This window comes from Struthio camelus, chromosome 1, assembly GCF_040807025.1.
Source record: "Struthio camelus isolate bStrCam1 chromosome 1, bStrCam1.hap1, whole genome shotgun sequence".
Lineage (NCBI taxonomy): Eukaryota > Metazoa > Chordata > Aves > Struthioniformes > Struthionidae > Struthio > Struthio camelus.
The window spans coordinates 53,425,273-53,449,081 of record NC_090942.1 but is presented as its reverse complement, the minus strand read 5'-3'; the positions used below and the strand labels follow the sequence as shown (position 1 = coordinate 53,449,081).

The following is a 23,809-nucleotide window of genomic DNA, read 5'->3' as shown; positions in this document are numbered from 1 at the left end:
TGTATAAGTTGTTCAGCTCAGATTAATTAAATTGGCTTGTGCAGAACAGGATGTCATACCGAGTTTGAATACTCTCACTCGTACAAAAGCTATGAATATTTAAAAACTGAGTGGAGAAAATGGTTGGTAGCTCCAACTCAATTGCACATCAAACACAATGGATAAAGTTCATCCTGTCATCAGATGCTGGATCTGTATGTGGTTTGTCAGGAATAACTGAAGAGTTGTGCAATGTTTATTGAAAAAAAAAAGAAAAACTTTATGAATCAGAATTCAGTGCTGCATCTGATGTACATTTTAAGTGGCCCGACTGTGTTTCATTACTGAAAGTCAAGAAATTCTCTAAGTGAGAAGGAGGTTTGTTAAATATTTGTTTGTTAAATATTGGCTTAAAGATTCCCCCTTCTTTCTAGTTATTGTAGAAAAACAGCCTCTTAATCCTCAGTTCAGTGCCCATCCTCCAAACACCACGCTCAGTGGTTTCTTCCACCTGCTCAGCATGAAAAAGCAGTGAATGCCTCACTTTAAATTGCTTATTAGCAACCTTAAGAAATGCCTGTCTCTTCTCCCCCAGTGTAGTAAGGAGCCTCAGCAGCCAAACACTGGCACTGTCAGTCACGCTCATCATTTGGGCTCCTACTTCTTTTGGTACTGATGTGTCTTAGGTGACCTGTAGTGCCAGGTCAGTATGGTTCCTAGGAAGTAATTGAGGGAAGCATTCCCACAAGACAGGCCTCCCCAGCTATAGTTAAGCCAGAGGACCTTAATGCCACAGAAGACATCAGTTCTTAAAATCTTAAGCTATTTGCTGGAACCAAAACATAGTGACCTTTACTCTGATTGTGGTGGCCATCCTTATCTATCATTTCCAGCCCTTGATATGAAATTGTCCAAAGGGAACAGGCAAAGCTATAGTTTCTAGTGAGAAATGTGGACACTCAGAAAGATCTTAGTTTAGTCCTTATGCCTCAGTGACTCCTCTTTTGACTATGTGCAACTGTATTGCTGTTTTCTGCAGTTGCCAGGATAGGCAAATGCTTTCTTTCAAGGCTTGCTCTGAAGCTATCACATCTGCAGGAAATGGAGAGATCTAGGTGTTAATGATAGAGACTATACATCATGACAAAGCAGAAAGCAACCCAGTTGCCTGCCTAAGGCAGCTGCAGAGTGTCACCTAAACCAACACCTCCACCTGCTTCTGGCCTTTTCAAAAACAGGACCGAGGATTTGCTCCAGGTTCTGGACGCTGGGAGTGCTCTTGCCTTTCTGCTATAAAAAAAACCCATCTCGTTCAGATCATACACAGCTTTGTTAATCTGCAGAGAGCTCATAAGCCACAAATACTGTCTTCCAAAGTCGATGGATATGCCTGGCTGCTCTCATGTGTGCTGTGAGGCCTTAGTAAGGCTGGGCCTCCAGTAGTGATCAAAACTCAGCACCACTGCTCAAGCAACATCTTCTGAGTAGTGTCTCCATTGCAGGTATTTGCAAAGCAGCCAAATGGACCATTTTTTGCAAATACTATGACAGAATCAGATATAGTATTTGAGAATTATCAGGTTCTCTGATGACTGTTTTCTTAGGACTTGTAGCTCTATCTCTGTAGTGTGGCCACAGCTTTGGGACGACCTGCAGTGGAATGGGTGTATGTATATTACTCAACAGGGAAAAAGAAGTTACGGGAGGTCCTTATGCACACTTCACATCGTGCCAACCTATGTTCTTCAGAGGCTTATATGTCCTTGAACTTTGTGGCTGAAAGGAATCCAAGGTGCAAGAGGGATGTACTGCCATATCAGCAGTACATGAGTGTGTACAGATCCAGCAAAAGCAAAATACTCTCTTTCTCAAGTAGATGAGTTGCAGGTGCATCCCCAGTGCAATCTTCATATTAATAATGTAGCTTGGAGGCATCCACTAATTGTAGAAAAGTAAACAGTCTTGTACCAAAGGGATTACAGATGCCATTGAATTCTGCAAGACATTAAATTATGTCAGTGATGCACTTTTAAGTGTTTTGGATCAAGGGAAGTTAGCAAACATTTCTTACAAGGTAGACTATTTTCAAAACTGACTTCAAAACTTACTGATCAAAAGTGAACTTTAACTTCTTATTTCATCTCATCCACAATATTGTCAAAGTGATTCACTTCAAAAGGATTTGTATAACAAGGCCACATAAACCTTAAAAGATATAAGGACTTATGAGTATGATAGTGGATGGTACCAATACATATTTTGAAATGTGCAATTGGATGTAATTTGGAATTAATAGTTGCTACCAGTGAGGGAATATGTTCAGGTTCTCTTAGTGAAGTGGATTCCAATACATGATTGAATAGTAAAATTGCCAGCTGCAGTCTTCAGATAGCTATTAAAAATAGTATAGGACAGAATTAGGAGATTCATTTGCAAAAGTGAAAAAACAAGATTAAATCTTAGGATTTTACAAGCTCATAAACTTGTACTCAGAATGTGTGTTCCTGGTGATTTGGCATAGCTGGATAATGTCTTTTCACTGTGTGTTTGCAAGATCAAGTGTAATTATCTAAGCAATAAAAAACAAAAAAAGAAAATGGTTTCATTTTGGCCACTGAATGAAAGCTGAGTAATCCAGTTATGAATGTACTTATTGGTAAATAAGTACATGAAAGTGGTCAATGTGGCAAAGCAGAAGTACCAGTATACCCTGTTTCCTCCTGGCAGGAAATAAGTAGATGAGTTGAAAGCATTTTGAGAGTGGGCTGGATTACACCATATGCTACAGTATAGCAAAGGAATATATGAGCACTTCACCTGGACACCATTCTGTGCATACTTCCGAATTTCCTCTTAAGCTGCTTTGTGTGTATGTATGTGCACAGAGCTATCACATTTTATATACTGCAGGAGTATTCAAAAGTGTTAATCAGGATTAGTGTTCTCAGTTCTGCACTGAACAATTATTGAAGTACAATCATATCTTGAAAGGATTAAAGGCCCTTTAGGGTTATATGTTTTGTATTTGCATGTATTTCCTTTTAAGAGTAAACAGCTAGTTTATATTTCTATATTCATAGAACAAAGTCCCCGGCCTCTTAAGCCAACATTAGACTTTGGAAGGTACAATGGCTTGGTGGGTCTCAAATGAAATTATTTGCAGTTTAGTTTGTATTCTAATTAAACAACTAACAGTTCTGTACAGCCTTTAGATGAAAATCAAAATACAAGTGGAAGTGCTTCACTGACTTAGGGCAATTTTTTGTACTATGGAAATTTATTAAGAGTTTGCTTGTGAGCATGGGGCTTTTTTCAGTGAATTAAAGAAAATTCATAAAGTGGGTTGGAAGCAATGACTAGACCCCTGGACTGCTCTCTTTCTCAGAGAAATATCCCTGTGACCGAGCTTGCTCTCTCACTCTCTCTGTGGCCCCACTGCTCTTGCATCCCTTTTCTGCATAATGGACCAGTTTCAAAAAGAGAAACTGGGAGAGCAGCCCTGTCCAGGGCGATAAGAGATTTTGGCACTGTCCTGCATAACAGAAGCAGTGGGTTCAGCTGCAAAAGTCTGAAATCCAGACCTTTACTTTTGGGGCAAGCACTGTAATGACAAGGCAACTATGCAGAAGATGCCTCCCACCTCCTTCCACAGAAATGGATCTCCGTTCTCAATGCTGAGTGGATGAAGGCACCTCTTAAACAGCCTTGAGCCAGGTGCTTGTTCAGATGAGTGTTTCTGATGGGCTGGCTCTAAGTACCCATGCAGAAAACAAACTTTTGTGTAGAAGCTGACTAGAGAGAAAAAGAAAATCAGACACCCCATTCCCTTTCAAAGTGCTTTTTGCTCTCCACTGACTTTACAGGAATACTGAATTAAAGTACAGGCCTGTTCTATATTTCTTCCACATTACTTGGTAGAGTAGCAGAGCAAGTTTAGTGGGGCAGTAAGAGCCCTATGAAAATCAGTTTAAAGCCTGCCACTAGCCTTGAAGAGTCACTGCACAGGTGTCCATAGCTACCCTATTCGGTTTTCACTCTCTCTTCTCCTCATCCTTTTTGGGTTTATTCTTTTTCCTCACAAGAGTCTAAAAAGAAGCAGCTTCATCACAGGAGCTGAACATCAAAATACAGGGAGATGCTGCTATTCCTGATAGTCTTTATTTTGAGGAAAAAGAGGCTCTGTGTTTTTTGCGGGGTGTGAGGAAGCTGAACAAATGTCAGATTGGATTTAGGATGGCAGCACTTTCTTCTGTCTTTCCATGTCTGCAGTCAAGCCTGCTTTATGATGCATGAGTTACATATGGCATACTTCCACATAGTCATCTACCTGTCCCATAGGAAGTATTTCAACAGTGGAACCAAATTTCTTTCTCTCTGCTATTCAGACTCTCCATCACATTAAGAGCCCCCCGCTCTTAGCAGGAGCAGCTCTTCACCTGAGGAGACAGGACATGTACATCTGTCCTTAGGTAGATGACCAGCTGATCAGAGACGAGCTATAGCAATGAGCCTAGAATATGCTTGCTGTTCATCCAGATGATTCTGCTAAAGAACTATATTAAAATAAAGAGACAAAGTTACAGTCACAGACAATGGATTTCATAGGAACTATGATGAGTTCCAGGTTAGCGAGCTTTGGCTCGGGTCCATATGCTCCCCAGAAAGACCAAATGGGCGAGAATGTTTTGTCATCTCATCATGTTCTCACAGAGTTGATATGGAGGCTAGAACCTGGAAAACACAAGGAAATGAAGTACTGACTCCCATGTCCCACCTTGTTTGCAGATTCTGATCTCAGGCATAGGCAGAGATGACCACTTGGCCTGCCCAGAGGTGCAAACTATCTGACCATGAAAGCTGTAGTACTTTATGTCAACATCCTAGAAGTTAGAGCCAAAGCATTTACAGTGCCTGAGTTTATGGTATTCGTATTGTGGTATTCTCTGAAAACTCATGTTACAGATCCTGGCAGTCAATTCCTTCATTAAAAAGAAATGAACAAGCAAATAGTATGAGTTCGCAATGAGAGCTCAAAACCGCTGAAGTCTGGAAAGTGCTAGGACCATTGTAATTATGTGGTGGACTTTAGGAGAGTTGATCTGTCATTGGGAGTGAAGTGGGGGGAAAATAGAGTGGGGGGAACATGGACAGGTGTTCTTCATGATATAACTATCCTTTACCAAGGTCCCACCATTTGCTCCAGTGGAGCAGAATTGTTTTCCAAAATCATGTTTCTGCACTGGACTCTGCTCTTCTAGAATGCCTTGCACAAATCCTGGGTTTTGTGCCATTTGCAAGCTAATAAGATGCATTCATTGTTCCCTAACAGCTGAGACAGTTTGACTTAATAAACTACAAATGCCCATCGGTCTCTGATTCATCTCCTAATTTACCAGATATGATTTAATAGTATCTTAGTGAGTGATTTCACTCAGACACGCTCTTCTAGCAAATCACAACCTAGATTAAATACCAAAGATCAGGTCTGCCTAGACAAATCCAGATGAATGTGGTACATATAAGGAAGTTGTTTAAAGTACAAAATAGTAGTCTGAATGAAAGCAGACTCTTAAATGGTTAGTACGACATAGCCCTGCATCTTGAAGTTTCACCTTTACGGCAAACGGAAGATGGTGCAAACCGGACCAAAAAGCAAAATAAATTAACTTAGTAGCCATATTTCTATAGAGTATGGGAGGAGAAGAGGAATTTTGCTGCTAAGGGAAGCAAGAAAGGAGATAATTGCAATAATCAAAATGGGAGACAAAGAGCTCCTGAATGTAGCTGTCGGGCTAGAAAGAAAGGAGAAAAGTTGGATGATTGCAGGGTTGCCAGATGATTAAAGCGATGTTGTCATATTTTGTCTGGATATGAGCATATGCGGGGTGTATTACTTGTTATTCTAATGGCTGTATGTACTGCATCTTCCGTACAGTCACTCTCATGCTTTCTGTGCATTGAAATTGAATTTTATGAAAAGAGTCATTTGAAATCTATTGGAGACACATACGCACGAACACACACATATGTTTCTGCTTGCTCTGCATTTGACAAGGATACCATTTCTTTTTCACCCAGCTCAGAGACAGGCACATCAGATCAGTGTCTTCCTTCAAGTTTTGTTAGATTCTTCAGAATGTTTTACCATTTAAGCTTTAATTTTTAAAAAGTGGCTAGCCTTCTGGTTAAAGAAGCTTTCTCCAGGATAAATTGACACTTGAGTGTCTTCCTGAGCCTCCTGCCATTTGATACCAAGAAACATAACATTCCTATTACACAGACTGGTGGGGCTGTCTTTGAAACTTATTTAGAGGTTTTAACCCTCAGGGCATTAATTGCAGAATGTAGTTTGGTAGGTCGCTTTTAATTTTATGCCGGCAAAAATGCAATCCTATGTGAATCTGGAAGGAAGAAGATCTGATTAGGGAAATTGATTACAATTTTCCTCTTTTCAGTTTTTGTTTATTTGCTCTCTAGTGTTAACCTTACCTTTTTTCAAGAAATACTTTTTTCAGATATAGCCCCTGTTTTCAAGTTTATATCTTTGCTGCTTTATTTCTCTTTAAGAATACAAAACCACTGCTGCTACTATTGTTCAGCTGCTTAGTGATCTTTCTAGACTGCAATTTATAGACCTTTCAAGGTGCCTGCACACTTGTTCTGCATGCTATTTCTTCATATTCAGCTGTAGCTGAACTTATGCTTTCCCCTCAAGAAAATGCTTGATAGATCTCTGTGACTGCTTGCAGATCTTACCACGAGTGAGTGTTCTCTGAACTTTCGTACATTATTTAGCTACAGAAGTTGCGTGTTGAATGGTCTCATCCCTAATTGCATTCCACCTTAAAAGAGTTCAAATCAGCTATAAACTATTATGCTATATTTGTTCTTTTTTTGTTTTTTTTGTTAGTAAATTCAAACTGTAAGCTAATCAAAAGTTTTTCTGCGAAGAATTTAAAACTTTCCCCAATATTTGCCCAATCTGTTCCACAGGAAATACCTTAGCTGTGAATATCACATTAAAGGCACCCGAAAGTAGAGTAGAATAGAAAAGAAAAAAAAATAGCCTTCTAAGAAGATATGAGCTGTTAGGTAAGAGAGCCTGGCACTGAGGTCATTCAGAATAAATCTCCATGCTAATTCTCGTGTAAAGCAGATTCCAGCAGGAAATATGTTCAAGGAAGTGCAGACAGTGAGACAGCACAAGGTACACCATTAGACTGACAGCCTGCAGGCATGTCTCATGTCACAAACATAACTGCAATAGTGCAAGAGAGAGAGTGAAATATTTCTAAAACACAACTAATCACACCAGTGCAACAAAAACAAGTGCAACAAAAAGTGTAACACTCTCCGTCTTTATAGCTGGGGAGGGCAGGAAGAGGGGAAGCAAGGCAGAGATGAATGGGGTGTATGAGATAGCTGTTTAAATCCTGCTTGTTTAGGGAAATCCCTGATTACGTGACTGGCCTCTTAAAGTAACTCTGGCAGACTAATTTCATTCTCTTCCCATGATGGAGAACTTTTAACCTCCTTCTCAACAAGCTGCAAAGCTCTTTTTAGTTTCATAACTATAAGGCAGCTATTTCAAAAGCCCAGAGCACAGTCAACTCAAGAGAAAGTCAAATATTTATAAAAGTACCTTTTGTTTAACTTATGTATTTTTGTCAGAAGAAGAAGAAGAAAAAAAAGAGTGCTTTTCTTGTGATGCAACATAAACAACTCTAACTGTGTCTTCATTTCATTTCAGAAGTCTACAGAACAAATGAAGAAAGTACCAACTATTGTTCTGTCTGTCTCTTACAAGGGAGTCAAATTCATTGATGCCACAAATAAGGTATGTGCAATTGCTGAATACCCTTAGAAACAGGAATGCTTACAAGTCAGCTCTGTAAGAGCGTCAAGCCACAGAGGGATCAGATTTGCACTTGGTGTTTCCTTTCTTTTTTCTCTTCTCTCCAAAATGGATGTAATCTGAGTGTCACTCTCCAGAAGCTCAGTCTGGAGGACAAGTGAAGCAGCTTTGATGACTCTTTTGGAAAACACTGTGTCCAGCCTTCTACCATTAAAAGGCAGCTCATCACAAAAGACATTTGGCAAGGGACCTCTGTGGAATTCTTTACCATAGTCTTTCCTGTGCAGTGCCTTATGTCTGCAGAAAATATATATATGTGTTTGTTCATCAATATACATTTTTCTAAAAAAAAAAAAATATATATATATATATATAAAGATTTCTCAACAAATAATAATGTTGCAAGTTTTTATTCAGGGCCAACCATTAGTAAAAATAAGAAACATGAGGTTTGAATGTCCTTTTCAAATGTAAGAGCCTCTCTCAGAGGTATTTTCCTGGTGCTGGATATTTGACTTCCTGAACTGCAGCAGCTTCTTCACAATTGTGATTCCGTTTTTTTTTTTTTTTTTTTTTATCTTACTGTGCGGGACTGCCCCTGTTCTTTGTTTTTAACATTTTAAAGTGCATCCAAAATCTTTAAAAAAAGGCAGAAATTAAAAGATGGGAGAACTTAGTGACCGATGAGACAATAGATTATTGGTCAGCCAAAGTAAAACGTACAAGCTCCATAAGCAGTAGTAAAATAATACACAAGTTTCTCTTCTTTTGATGTCTAAGATGGCAAGAAAATGCAGTCTACCCTGATGCTTGCGTATGCATAGAAAATAAATTATCTTTTCTGATATGTAACTAAAATTCACTAAACAATATAAAACATAAATCAGGCAATCCAGCTACCCGACTACTTTAATAATATATGTAACAACTTTGTGTTGCTGAACGTTCAGACCACACAACACATCTAACCCAGTATCCTTCAAACTTGCCATATGAGTCAGTTTGTAAAGGTATTTAATTAGAACTGGGTTTTAAGTGAAGGAACAAAAGTGGATTTGTGATCTTCTGCTACAATTTGGAAGGGTTTCTAGGGTTAGAAGAAGGTATGAAAGAAAAGCAGAGGTGAAATTACTGTTACATCAAATCTGACGTCTTTGCTAGAGCAGACAGGCCAGGGATTCCTGTCAGCTCCTTTTTCTTCTATTGATTCAAAATTGAGCTTCTACCTCCCTCATTTCCTTTATGTTCTCTGGTGTGCCAGGCATAAATCAGGACATTCTAATGTTATTAACTCTAACTTGCACAAGGCTGTCTTCAGCTCTTAAATCTCCTCTGTAGTGTAAAGGACATAACTGAAGTGTCCTTAGGTTAAAAAAAAAAAAGAGAGAGAACAAGAGGAGCTCCCAGCATCTCTTTCTGTAGTGTGTAGAATCTATACGAGAAGGAAACTTCCAAAGGAAGTTTGGTAAATTGTATTAGGTAGCTCTAGACCTGTCCCATTCATATCTATATACCGTTTAGTACCATGGATGTATTTGATCACGCTAAATAATGCCACAGTCCTGTCTTGTTTCTCAAGTGGTAGATTGCTTTCTCTTCAGTTCAAAATCTGCACTGCCTCTCCCTTCTGTAAAAACCAGGTAATAGCCTGCAACTGTCCCAGGAGCATTGTTATCATCCCTGTCCACAGTATGCTGTACCCAATTCCTTCAAGACCCAAAACAGATTAGCACTAAGGTGAGATCCTATTCAGACTTGTACTGCTTCCATATGAGCTTATAGTTGATGGCACTGGGCACCACTTAACAATAAATGTATACTTTTTAATGTCAAAAATAGCTAGCAGTTATGTGCTTGAAAACTCAGCTCTCATGGCTGTTCATCCTTTTACTTTATGCCACCAAGCTAAGAATTTGTATTCCAAGTTATAACAGGCAAAGCTTCAGGTAACAAAGGGGCTCTGACCTCATTCCACTAAAGCTATTTCAGTGGCGCCTTGAAGCTTGGCATGACACCACTTTGACATGACACCATTTCTTTGCAATTGAGGCCAGAAAGAAATTGCTGCCTAGAAAAAGCAGATATTCAGAATTTTCTCTTGGTCACAGCTAACCCTAACTTCTGGGCTATTTCTGCAAGAAGAAGGGTTGTCTGACACAATGTAGGCAAGCAGTGTAGGCTGCTTATCAAAAATTGGAACCCTCAAAGGTAGTTCCTTGGCAAAACCAAAACTGACTTTATACCTTCCCCGCTGTTTCGGAAGCTCTGGAGGTTCCTCTTGACAAACTGAGCGACAATTTTTAGAGTGACCTCCTAAACTGCTCTTATATTGTCAGCCAATGCCTAGGTGTACCCAGAACAGCAAGCCAGTTCATAGCCTTTTAATTTCTGCAGGATAAGACGATGGTTCTACTGGAGTAATGACCTTATGAAACAGTAACTGCAAGTATGGAAAACATAATTAATTTTTAAAGGAGTTCACAGAGGATATTGCATAGAAGCTAGGGTGAAAGCTCAATTTCACTGTTAGTTTTCAACCATAAGATTAATTTTAGGTACACTTTATTTTATTCAAAAGAAAACTTGATATGGGTATGTTTCCAAACTTCACATTATTCAAAGTTAAAGCATTAAAATAATCTGCATAAGTTCTGACTAAAATACAAAACCCTATATCCTGATCATTTAGGAGACTTTTCAACATAGCTGAGCTCTTTTCACATACACTGCATAAAAGCGATTGACAACTTTCTGGCTGTTGATTTGGCATAAGTATTTAGCATGATTTTAAGACCCTCCAAGCTTTAATTCTTTCTCCTCTTTAAACTACAATGTAAAGAGCACCACATCAATGATAATATATTACAGCTATATCTGTGGGTATCTAAATCCCTGATTTTGGTATAATTGTAATTCTCATCCAAATCTTTATTGAGGGTAAAAGTTATCAGACTGAGAACAAAGAAAATAAAATGCTTAAGGTAACATAAAAAGCCAATGATTGTTAGCAGAGAGTATCTTTATATATAGGCATCCCTTGAAATATAAGTTCTGTCACGTTTATGCGTTATACAGAAATAATCAAATGTGTTGCATCGATTTCAGATTAAGAGGATTATGTCATGTCTTCAATAACAGTTTCCTTATCTTGGTTTTTCCACAGTTTGAAGTATGGAACGCTTTTTTTAAAGATTTTCCTAAGCCATTACTTCTTCAATTAGATATTAATACGTCTTCTAGAAAATTTGACACCTACATACAAGGGGTAAAGTTGCCACTTAGCAAATGAAGGAAGATATGGTAAAGCATCTTAAGTGACTTAGTTGCATGTATTTCCTTTTCTTCAAAAAAAGAGAGGGAGGAGAGAAGGTGGGGAAGAAAAGACAGGGGTGAGGGAAAAACAGAGAGGCTCAGGGATTGTTTTAACTTGAACAGATGCCACTAAGGCAACAGCAAATCACAGATCTCAGGGACTGTGACACTTACAGATGTCATGTGCTCTTTGGTGCAATAGAGGTGTCATACTGCAGCAGGCTCGTTCTCTTTGCTTTTTGGGGAAGAGCCATAGCTACAGTCAGTAAGGCCACAGTTCAGAAAAGCGTATAAGCTCACCTCTGAGGAAATTCATATTCAGTGAATCATTCTGCTATTTAAATAAGTCATTTGAAATGTGTGTGTTGCTGAATCAAGGCCTAATCGCAAGCCACTATGCAGTGTCTTCTTCTCTCTGGCTTCATAGTTCCTTTGGCCTAAACACAATAATTACATATCAGTATTATATGTAATGAATATTCATAATTTTCTCCAAAGCTTTAGATAGCTTTTTTTCTTCCATTGGACAGACATTCTCCACCTTTATCTCAATAGTATGCTATAGCTTACATTGGCTGCTGCAAGTAGTGTTGCTCGGTGCATGAACAGTTTAATTTTTCTACATCTCTCTTACAGGATGCTCTTGTCAGTAAGTGGAGAAAAACTGCCACATCCTTCTGTAGTGATCTTTTTACCAAGCAGAAGCCTTTTAAGAGCTCAGAGTTTCAATTATAATTATAATTGAAATTATAAGTAATGTTATTTTTTCTTGAAAGACAGTAGCTCAGTTTCTTCAAACACCATGTGCGCGTGCTTAGATACTGAGCCTGTGGGGTTCTACCAGATCCTATCAGTAGACTGAAACAGTAGCATGTAGTGCTCACTAGAGGCAAAACCAGCAGCATCAGAAGATGCTAATGCAGCGCTTTGAAATAGTAGTTACGGCTGTATGCTAGGAAAGATGCCTCTTTGTCACAGGTTACTGAATAAACTGTACAAAACCGTAATTTGAAAGACAGGCAGGAAGACTCTAGAGTATAGTAGTTTTCTATCAGATTGTCGTCAATTGTGGATCTCATTGGAGAGAGTCAGAATTCCAGTGATCTGTGTAGGAAGATCACACATGGGGAGTGTTAAATCTCTTCTTAATAAGACAGTTCTGAAATACTTCCGCACAGCAGCTGAACATACACTCAAATCTGAAAACACAGCTTTTAAGGCTCTTCTACATTTAATTCCTAAATTGATTGAAAATATTTTTTTTAAACAGAATATTATTGCTGAACATGAAATCCGTAACATTTCCTGTGCTGCCCAAGACCCTGAAGACCTTTCTACATTTGCGTACATCACTAAAGACTTGAAGACTAATCACCACTACTGCCATGTATTCACTGCGTTTGATGTGGTCAGTTTATAGAAGATACTTATTTAATAGTTCTTTGTGAATCATTGTTTTTATTAAAGCATTTTCAGGGTGTATGGTGGTTAATAGAAGGTATCATTCATTTAATACGTGAAAAGACTAATCTAATATGAAGAGCAACAGGACATTTTAGAAGAAAAGCAAAAATTTTCCTTGGTATGAGCTCATTTCCCATCTGAAATAATTCACCTCTTTAGCCTCAGCTGTTGACTGCAAAATTAGCAAGCAGCCTTCTGTAAAAGCCTTGACACATAGTTCCTCTAACCTACATTATAGTCAATGACCTTGCAAGAAGTTGTTAAAAAACAAGTTTGGCTACCCATTCTGAAATCTCAGCAGAGCAAATAAACAAATCGGAATTTAAGCATTCCTTTAAGCTATGCTCTGTTTTGTGCAAACAAGTGGCTCAATATGCATTATATGCAGTGCTCAAGCCTGCCAAGTGGTAGACCCTGGAAGTAGCTTAAACTGAGTCTGCAGGTTGTCCTGCATTTCGGAATATGTTATATCTCCTGCGTAGTCAGGGAAAGGCTAGCTTGGAGGTTTCCGGCCTTTTGGCTTTTACCCTCATGGGCTGCCCCATGCCAACAGGCATGGCAGGGGAGAAACAACCGGCTGAACCGGAGCAGGGAGAGGGTTGGATGCTTTCTTGTGGGGACCCTCTGAGCCTGGGCAAAGTCCACATTCATGAAGCAGATGTGGACTGCTTACAGTGGCCTTCTGGACCAGGAATCAGATGTTATCATAGTGAGTGATTTCTTCAGTTTTCTTAGCCCTGTGGTCTTCTGAGTTTCGGTGTTTAGCTGGATCAATCCCAATAACTCAAACATGTTCCTAAGTGTTTTATTTAGACTTTTTGACATCAAATAAACTGGGAATCTGATGGTATGAAACTGCCCCTGCAAACATATAGAGAATATATGAAAAATTCTACATTAACTATATTGCATTTATTTTAAACAGAGAACTGGAATATTTATAGATCTATCAAAGAGGACACCGCACAGATAGCTAATTACATATCTCAAGAAGTCCTAGGGATATTTGGTTACCACAGTGTATCTCAAGACATTTGAAGCATCTGAAGAGATCTGTGTGGAACGTTGCCCTCTGTGTGTTTTTGTGTAAAACATACTGCTGTAAATAACGACAATATATTATTAGGTGGCCTCTCTGCTCTGCTCTGCTCTGTTTGTCATGACAGTGGGAGTTTTAGCTTAACCAATAATGCAGATATGGACTTTTGGGAAATTTTACTTTAGCAGCACCTTTTCCTTTTGAAAACAGATTGTGTTTATTTTGAAAATGGCAAGTTCAAGCTACAGTTCTTACTTTCTTGTTTCAATGTTCTTGCCTTAAAAAGCTCAGAAATGTTATTTCAGCAAAAGTCCTTGACTCTCCTATTATTTTGGTAGATAGTGACTACGTTCCTCTTACATTTTTGCTCCTCAAATGGTGCTATGCAGACTACCAGTGTCTCAAAAAACATGAACACGTGTCAGTTAATCAGTCATATGGTTCCCAACTAAATTTGGTGAAATGGCTAGTGGCTCTAAATTTTAGGACTAAGAGGACTGATTGTCCAGAAAGTTTAGGAATACTTGCCTGACACCATTTGAATTAAATACAAGAGAAAATTAAAATAATATTGAAAGTTAAAAATTATTTAAGAAGACATCTTAATATAGTACAATGAGTGAATTCTTGAAACGTGCTTACATGAATATAAATAAGCTAGAGCAAAAATAGATAGAGATGTCTGAACAGAGGCATTTTATTTGTGACGGGGGAAACAGCATTGTAGAGTGCTGGCATATAGGAGAGTTTAAAAAATAAATATCCCGGAAGGTATGTTAGAAGGGATTTTAGACTTTTTTTGAGTGCTTTCATTATTTAACTTCACTGCTCAGATTTTAGATAGGAGATTGAAAAAACTTTGAATTGTATTAAAAGTAGATAGACCACAGTCAACAAGATGTTACATTATATAGATATTAGTGAAAAACAATTCAGCTAAAATGAGACTGGTTGAAACTATTGAGGAATATTTAAATGGATTGGGAGAAATGATAACCTAATTTGACTCAGAATAATGCATTTTATTGTATAGGTCTAACAACCACACACTTATTCAGAACATAAGCATACAGTAGATTAAATTTTCTATTTAAAGTCTAACACTTTTATATAGCCTGATCTTCCAGTTTACTAATAGAAACAGTGATATGACTGCACATTCAACGTACCTGTTCAGAATTGTAAATCTATAGTCAAAATTCCAAAAACATCAGACTTCAAGAATTTTTAAGAGGAGGAGGTTTGGAGGAAAACAAGGATTTATCGATTAATATTTGAAATCCACTTTACTCCATTCACTTATGCAAAGCAGACCTAAAACTGCCAGTGAAGGACTTCCTCTGGATAAACAAACTATCCTAACAGTTCCTATACCAAACTCCGATTCACATATGGGAGACGTCCACAGTAATTTTGATCAAGTATTCCCTCATTGCTCAACACACCTATGAATAGAACTCAGCTGGCATAAAATGGAACGATTTCTGCTCTTGTTCATGTCAAGGATTAGACTGCTGATCTGTATAAGATAAAGACTTTCCTTCTTCTCTGTATCCTTCTGTCTGTCATTGCACAGATTTGTGCTGGATAAGAGAATTAGGAACTGCTACTGTCCTTATTTAACAGAGAAGAAAATGTAAATGCCTTCAGGTCTGAAAACTCCTTTTTATTGCCTTCTTCTAGTAGATTAGGGAACTGACTTTAAGAAAAAAATTGTTGAAAACTCTTCTCTCTTCATATGGTCATCGAGGTAGTGTCAGTGTGGCATTCCCACCACCCCAGAAGAGAGAACTTTTTTTCCTTGCAGTACCCACAGAGAGCATGCTCAGATACTGCCGTCTCCAGGGCGTATAAGGTAGAGCACACAGTTCACCCCAGCAACCTCCTTGAGATGGAGCACACTCAGCTGCAGGGAACTGTCAGCTCACGGGCGAATGGCCCCTTTTCGTATGTCTAATCTCCATCAATGGCTTTTTCAGGGACTTGAAAGGCCCACTCTGAAGGCTTGATTCTGTCCTCCTGTTGCACAGAAAATAGCTTTCTGTGCCACATTCGAAGACAGGAATGGATTCAGAGAAGTATGCCATCTGCCGCTGTTGTAAGTCCAGATTGAGAATGGCTCAGGAACCTAAGTTTGTTCATGAAAGTCTCATGCAACCCAGGAGTTCAGAGCTGTCACGAGCAAATCACAGACACGATCTCTTCATACATCTTTCTTCCTCTTGAATGCCCGAAAGCTAACACATTAGAGAGAGGGCAGCCAAATGCATGTTCTTTCCAGATCCAAAAAAAAAAAAGTTTTCTGGTCTGGAGAGAGAACGCACATGCTGTGTAAATGTATACGTATGTTAGCTATGCAGCTCAAAGAACTCCGGTGAATGGTAAGTAACCTGTCATTCCTGTTAGAGCTCTGTAGTAGAAGTTCTCATTATTTGGCCTTGAAGACTCTATTACCAGCCAGTAAGAATTAGGAAAATGATTATGTCCCAGGGGATGGGAATTTTGGACTGGGGTAGGATTTTTAGATTTTTCAAGTTAAGATTCCATCTACTCTGTCCTGCTTGATTTTTCCAACAGGGATTTTAAGTTCAGTACCTTGAACACAGGGAGACCTAACTGACATTCCTGCATATCAGATGTGGCTCATACTAATCATCTGTGAGTCCCCAAAGGAAGCATTTTCAGTAAATTCAGCCTTCAGAAAAGACTGCATTTGACATGGATCTTAAAGGAAAAAGAAATCATTAAATAAAAGCAGAAACCTGTACAGGCCTTATTATATCCAAGGCACATTTTAAAAGAGACAAAATGTTAGCTTTCCCAAAAAATCTTTCTCAAGTGACATTTTGGTTTTTATAGATGAAAGACAAAAATTAGCAGTCTTATCCTCTGTCTTAAAATATTCTTGAAGCTTCAACATAGCCTTATAGAAGCATGAAAATATAATGAAGAAAGCAGTGCCTACACTAGCAACTTATGCAGCAAAAAAAAAAAAAATCAGTTAAAATGTAACAAAACCATTAGCCCTTGTTGTAGACTAACTGAATTAAAGTGGCAGAAGAATACTGACTCAGACTGGCACTGAGATGCTGAATTGTAACATTACATTGCAAATAAGGCAATTGACCTCAATTTCTCACGCCACAGAAATTGTTGCTTGTAGGAGTTAGCTTACTCCCTTTTGCTCTCCACCGTGCCGAGGGGAGGGACAGGACTGTAGCAGCGCTGGGAAGCACCCAGTTCTAGCAGCTCTGCTGCCTTTCCAAAGACCTTGAAGGAGTGCTATAGGGCTGAATGTCTTCCACAATTATTAGGCCATCTACAAATTTTGTGCTGCACCTCTCTCCGGGAGACAAACTTGTTTCTCTCCTCCTTTTTGTGTCCTATGTAAAATGCAAATATTCTCCTCAGAGCATCAGAAGAATTTCCAGTATGGTTTTTGTGGGTTTTTTTTTCTCCCCAAAGCCCAATAGCATCCCACTTTTACCTCTCCAGTACACCCTGATAACAAACCATACAAACCTAATCTTCATATTCCTACCCTAGTACTGTACATGAGAAATCCCTCAAAACAAACTTACTTGCTTCTCTTTTTTTCAAATGCAGTGTTGTAGATACCTGTTTTACATTTCAAAAGAAACCATTTTAAAGGTTCCCTAACCTCTGTTTGCACACTTGACATCTTCAAGGTCCTACAACGGTACCTAATGTATGAAGTTTATGTACAAATTCTGTTTAGGTTTACATTTAGAATATGTTATATTTCAGAATTAACCACAGAAACATTTATATGTTTCCAGTGGTCATTAGGCTCCAGACATGACTATTTTTTTCCTTTTACAGACTGCACAAGAAAACAAATCATCGTAACTTCTAACAGGAGGGAAGCTGCATTACTTATGTCTTTGTATGGCAAACTCTTTGCTTTTTTCTACACTCAACTCAGAATTTTTCAGGCCTGTCTGCCAGTGACCTTTTCGTATGCCACACTGAATGGTGCTTTCTCTCAATCCCGCTAGTATTACAATCTGCTTTTTATCCAAGCCGCTATTACAGTGGCTGCCCTGTTGATGTGTTCCTTATCAATAATAGTATCCATTGTAGATAATGGCATGGTGCTACAGTGCTTATTGTTGTGACAGCAGATTAAGATGTCTCTAGAGTAATATTCTTGTGCTATTAATATGTACACTCCATTTCAAACAATACTATTTTGTACATTTTTAATGACTATACTGAATTGTTCTTAATTCCATGACCAGTGTTTTGCTAAAAGGCAGACCACTTTATCATAATAGGCTCTTTAGCCTTTCATTTATGACTCCGCTGGCAAACTGCATTCTCAGTGTTTCCCAATCCTGGACAGTTTCCTCAAATTAAAGGGGAGACAATTTGGAGACTATTGCTATCAAATCAGGCAGACATTTTCGTTTGGAAAGCTATGAAACTTTGGGTAGCTTACTGTCGTGAATGCAGTCATAACAGCTGAGCATGTCCTAGTGGAGAAGTATAGTTGTTTTTCTCTCTGACCTAACAAAGACCAAAGTTGGCACCTTCGTAATAAGGAAGCTTTTATAATGAGCTAAATTTGCTGAATCTAGCCTACGTTTTCTAAGCATACATGTGTGATAACAAAGGGATGGAATTGCTTCATGACTACAGTGAAACTGTAGTGTATGGCATGAAATAAGATACTTATCCTTTTAACTGGATTTAACTACTAAAGGGTGGTGCTATAGTTCTGTGTGTCTGGCATAGCTTTCTGGCTTGTTGCAAACTCAACACTTACACTTGACTAGCTAAAAAGATATTTCGCTTTAAAACTGTTGCATACTAAATTATATCAAGAACATGTGAGAATTTTAAGAGTTTCACATAGTTTCAAAATAATACACAATGGCTTCCACTCTGTGGTCTACAGAGGATCGGAAGGAGGGGCTAACTTGTAATTTCCATCTAAGACATTTATGAATTACTCTAGGGAAACTGCAGGACACAACAAAGCAAGCAAGCTTGAAGGCATCCATTTGCTCTGCAGGGGTTTGAAATGTTATTAGAAAGTTTGTAGAAGCCTACAAATAAAAATACTAAAACAAAACCCCAAATCTGGAAAAAATTACCATAGAATTTCACTTCAGATTTGGATTTTGGTCAAACTGGAAACTCACAGCGGCTTTTTAGTAGATGTTAAACTGCACTGAAAAAGCATTCATGGTGACTCTCTGGTTCCTCATTCATGTTTTGTAAACCTTTCAACAGATTCTTCTCCACACATCCAGTAAGAACTTAAAGTATTCTTAAGACCACCAGACTGGTCTTATTCGTGAAGAACCTGACTTCTATAGAAATATACATGAACTCCTCAAGCTTACAAGAATACTCTGACATGCCAGTTTAAGCTCAATCTTTTTTAATTCTAAAAAATAAAACTGTGAGAAAGTGGAGCATCCACTTTCATTCATGCATAGGTGCAGTGCATCCACAAAGTGGAGCACGCGCTTCCGACGTTTGCCTTTTGTCTTTTGGAAATGTCACGCTGAGGCTGCAGAGCAATCCATTTCCTTTGCTGCTCGGTGTCAATACAGCACAGAGTGCTCTGAAGCACACGGGTCAGGAAGCAGCGCATCAGACTGCCTGCTCCGAAGGAGGACAGGTCAGCCCCAGAGCAGGTCTGAAATAAAGCTTGGTGAAATGTCAAATACATGCAATAGTGTAAGTACGCCCAGAGAAGAGGATACATAGCTGGGGGGTGTGGGGGATTAATGCACATATTCTAAAAAGAGATGACATCCACCCACTACTGTTTTCATGTTTAGCGAGACAATGTTTTTGCTATCTTCAACAGTAATTATTTTCACTACAATAAATTACATTTAGATTGCCCTTGATCAATAAGAAATCAAGTGACAGATGTCAAACTTTGTAGACACTTAGCAAGTTACCACTGGTGTGTTTTTATTTACTTACATTACAAATCACTGCTACAGGCAGTACTACCGCACATTAATTCCACTTAACGTCAATTTTAAATGTTATTGTTTTTTTTTTCTCCAGAATTTAGCATATGAAATCATTCTTACACTAGGACAAGCATTTGAGGTGGCCTATCAGCTGGCGCTACAAGCACGAAAAGGGGGCCATTCTTCAACCCTTCCAGAAAGCTTTGAAAATAAGCCGTCCAAACCTATTCCAAAACCACGTGTTAGTATTCGGAAGTCTGTGGTAAGTAGAAAGTAGTGGTTCACGCAAAAAAACTGAAATTCAGCTACACAGTAAGAGTTTGTATATGTAGAGTTGTATAAATTAATATAACTATTCAGTCAGAAATGGTCCGTGTCTCAGCTGTGCCACCTCTGCCTATCACCGCAAAGTTGACAGAGTTGTATCACTGCAGCACAGTTAACCATCTGGAAGTCTGCTCATTTCAGACTCTTTCAGTTTAAGAAGTTGCCTGGCTAGTATCATGCATGTCTTTTATAGTTATTGCAGAGCTTTCATGGATTTAGTCTAATTCCAATGCATTATGCTTTTTAAGTGCTGAGGATCACAGTCAGTGCCTACTTCTAAAACTGTTCAGTTCCATTGACTTCCCCGAAATTGAATCAATAAATAAAATCAGCACCACGCTTATGCATTAATTCATGTACGAAGTTATTTCTGAAAATCTTATGCTTAGCTTTGATACGTGAATTCTTATCATAAATATCTCCAGTTGGTAATTAGATTTAAAAAACAGCTAAGTACAGAGACTGCAATCCTAAAAAGCCTTCTAATTGCTCTGGTACACGATCAGTGCATATGCAAAGCAGTATCTTACAAATTCTGAAGTTTGGTTTAGATAAGATTGCCAAACTATGAATCCTAGTCAAATCACAAATCCAAATCAATTTACAATAATCGTCTTGTCTCACCGACCGACTTTTCTTGCCTTTTTTATTCTTTTGACCTTCAGCAGACACTCCTATTTCAAAATTGTCCTTTCTCTGAGATTCAACCTACCTGTTCAAAATTTTCTTTGGGAAAATTTTCTTTGCTCCCAATTTTCCTAGGTTGTGGGAGCCAATACATTAATTGCCTTAATTTAAAATGCTACCCTGAAGTGCATAAATTACAGAGAAATACTATCTTGTGGTAGCACTTTTCAAAAGATTATGAAAACTGTTTTACATCAAACAAGAATATAGGCACAGTGTGATTTTGGAGGTAAAGGGGAAAAGTGACTGCAAGTTGTATCATAATCACTGGATATAAAATGAAAATCATATTATGTGATACTTAATTATTGGATGAGAGGAAGGGGAAAAAAAAAACGTATGATTACACTGTGTAATCCATTCCCTCCCAGAATCTTCATACTTAAAATTTTAAGAAAGAGCATTTCCTGACTACTGATGCCATCATCTGTCTCCGCATGAAAAGCACTTCTCAGGAGCCAAGTTAACTTTAAACACAGTTTTAACTATGATGCCCTATAGTTTGGGGAGTAGACACAGCTCTGATCTAAACAGCAGAAAGAGGGCAACCCTAGTACCGGTACACAGGAGTGCAGACCACTGCACTGACTGCTGGAGATTTTAAAAAGGGACTCTATTGATACAGGGTTTGTTCTGTATTCTGTTAATTTGTTTAAAGAAAAAAAACCTTCTAGAAGTGCTGTGCACAGAAATGGTAACCTGCCTGTTTGCCTTTGCTTTAAAGCAGATAGATCCATCTGAACAAAAGACTCTTGCGAATCTACCATGGATTGTTGAACCTGGACAAGAAGCCAAAAGAGGCATTAATACCAAGTATGAAACTACGATTTTCTGATACAAAAAGGACCCCCTGTTCCTTGTTGTGCCTTGCACTCCAAGCAGTCACAGCACAGCCTTTCCTTTATGGCAAAGTTTCAATCCAGCAGAGAGGAAGACTGCACCATACGAGTGGCCTTGTAACTAACAAAAAAGGCTGGTAGTCATTTCTGGTGATGTTCTTCTTCCTGCAGCACTGACAGAAGAATGACACTATATGAAGACTTTTAAAATTACAGTCTACAAGAGGAGTGAGAAAAATTATTTTTCATGCAGTTCTCCCTTGTGACTCGGCCACAGTGCTTTCTTTGGTTTCTTACTTTAGAATTCTGCTTTTTAAAAAACAAAAGGTCTCTAAACTAACATTGATGCTGCCTATGAGTAGAATATTTGATTGGTTTTTTATTTAAATCTTGGCAGTTTTTAATTGAAATAGAACCAGAATGAATAAATACTAGTATTTGTGAAACCACTGAATTCATTAACAACCACTGTATTGAATAAAGAACTCATTAACGTGACAAGAAATTAGGTACCCTGATTTCTATGTGCGCTGGTTTTATATGTAAGCATTGGTGTCCTTTGAGCCTCTACAGAAATAGAAGCCTCTTACATTGTGACAAAGGATCAGAGTTTTATGAATGGTTATAAAAGGGTATTAATAATGCACAGAGAACGTCTTTTATTAGATATTTTTATGGAAGAGAAGTACTATAGGAAAACATAGGAATATTTATGGAAAGGAAGCCAGATTAATTATGAAAAATATTGTTTATTTTAAAGTTAATTAAACCACTGCTATTGCAGCATTATGAAAATTAGAAAAGTTGTAGCATCAGTGCACTGGATGTTTCATGTGATCAGTCTGGAATGAAAGTAGAATGGTCATTCTGCTACACCTACGTAGAATTTATGCAGTTCAACATTGCTATAGCCATGAAATGTACTAGAATTTTTAAAAATAATCTCAGTGGTTCTAAAAAGAAAAAAATCAAAACTATAAATTTTGCTATCAAGATTTCTGTCACAGAAAACTTGTTTGGAAGAGTGTTGATAAAATTCTACTGCAAAACATTTTCTAAGTAAAAAAAGCAAGAAAAAGAAAAAAATTCCAAAGTAATAAAAATGTTTTCATGAAACAAAATACTTAAGCATTTGCTTAATATTTGATTAAATAAGATTTACTTACATTTTCTTTAAAGTATTTTAATTTTTTTAATGTCTGTGGAGTATTTGTATAATACCATGATGTATATTTATGTAGAACTGAAATTATAACAGTACAAATATCACTATAGGAGAAAAATGACATTTTAACGTATATTGTTCTATCCAGTCAAATTGTGAATCATTTTGAAGTTCATTATAGAGATATTGATAAATTGTGTGGTTGTCTTAATGTTTTTTTAATTATTATTTCATATCCAGCTGAGGTTTTCAATCAGAATCATCAGCTGGTGAATTCCAAAAACGGATAACTGAACTTGGTTTAAACCCGATAATTGTATATGGTTTAGTTAAACCTAATTATAGCGCTGAGTGATGACATACTTTTAATACAGTATTCAATTTACTTGAACAAAATAGTTCCTTGTACATATTTTGCCTATTCACTGTTGATATGTACGTACTCAACTGACAGTAAAAAATAACACTAAAAATATGGTACCAAAAGGAAAACTGTATAGGAGAACAGTAAATAGTAGCCTCACTGCAACAAATACTTATGTAAATATGCTTGGGCTTCCAGTTATAAATTTTGTAATTTTGTCATTTATTTATATCCTATAAAAGCACACAAAATAAAATGAAGTTGTACAGTCCCCATGCTTTGCGCATCATTTTTCATTGCTGGAGGAAATAAGGGGCCTGATCCAAAGGACACTGAAATCAATGAAGGACGCAGCTCCCGCCCAGTTCCTCTGCGATTTGGATCTTGTCCCACACAAATCCGGGCACTGCTGTGGAGATGCTTTTTATTTTAGAATACAGATTTTGTTTACGGATGGTAAGATTCATACTTCAAAGTCCTTAGTTAACTAGTCCTTCAGTGCACTCCCAAACTGCTGACTTTCCATATTTGATCTCACCCTGTAAGAGTCACGCAAGGAGTTATGCTAAAACACGTTCACTAAGTGCCAAGTGGCCAGATTTTTAGGCTATAGGACTGGGACACCTCTTATGCAGCTGAATGATGCCTACAATTAAAGGATGAGACGGGTTGTCATAGAGCTCAATAGACACAAGTAAAAGGGGTGGAACAACAGGAAGACTTGGTGGCTTACAGGAAGGCTTGGTGGCTTACAGGAAGAATTTAATCCAGGTTCATTGAAGAGATGGCAAACAGGTAAGGTGGCACAGTAAGCAGGT

The 23,809-nt window shown here is 38.0% G+C and overlaps 1 protein-coding gene across 9 annotated transcripts in view; it reads left to right on the top strand.

Annotated features, from left to right (window-relative positions):
• Positions 1-23,262, top strand: part of ANKS1B (ankyrin repeat and sterile alpha motif domain containing 1B) — a 442,229-nt gene extending 418,967 nt beyond the window's left edge. For 5 of the 9 annotated variants that reach the window (XM_068938480.1, XM_068938464.1, XM_068938457.1 and 2 more), the window contains 4 exons: positions 7,730-7,816; positions 12,417-12,554; positions 19,704-19,871; positions 21,348-23,262. In XM_068938480.1, the coding sequence (XP_068794581.1) occupies positions 7,730-7,816; positions 12,417-12,554; positions 19,704-19,871; positions 21,348-21,458 (504 nt within the window). In that variant the 3' untranslated portion in view covers positions 21,459-23,262. The remainder of the gene's footprint in view (positions 1-7,729; positions 7,817-12,416; positions 12,555-19,703; positions 19,872-21,347) is intronic. The other 4 variants (XM_068938515.1, XM_068938509.1, XM_068938473.1 and 1 more) reach the window with 2 other exon arrangements.
• Positions 23,263-23,809: the final 547 nt, after the last annotated feature.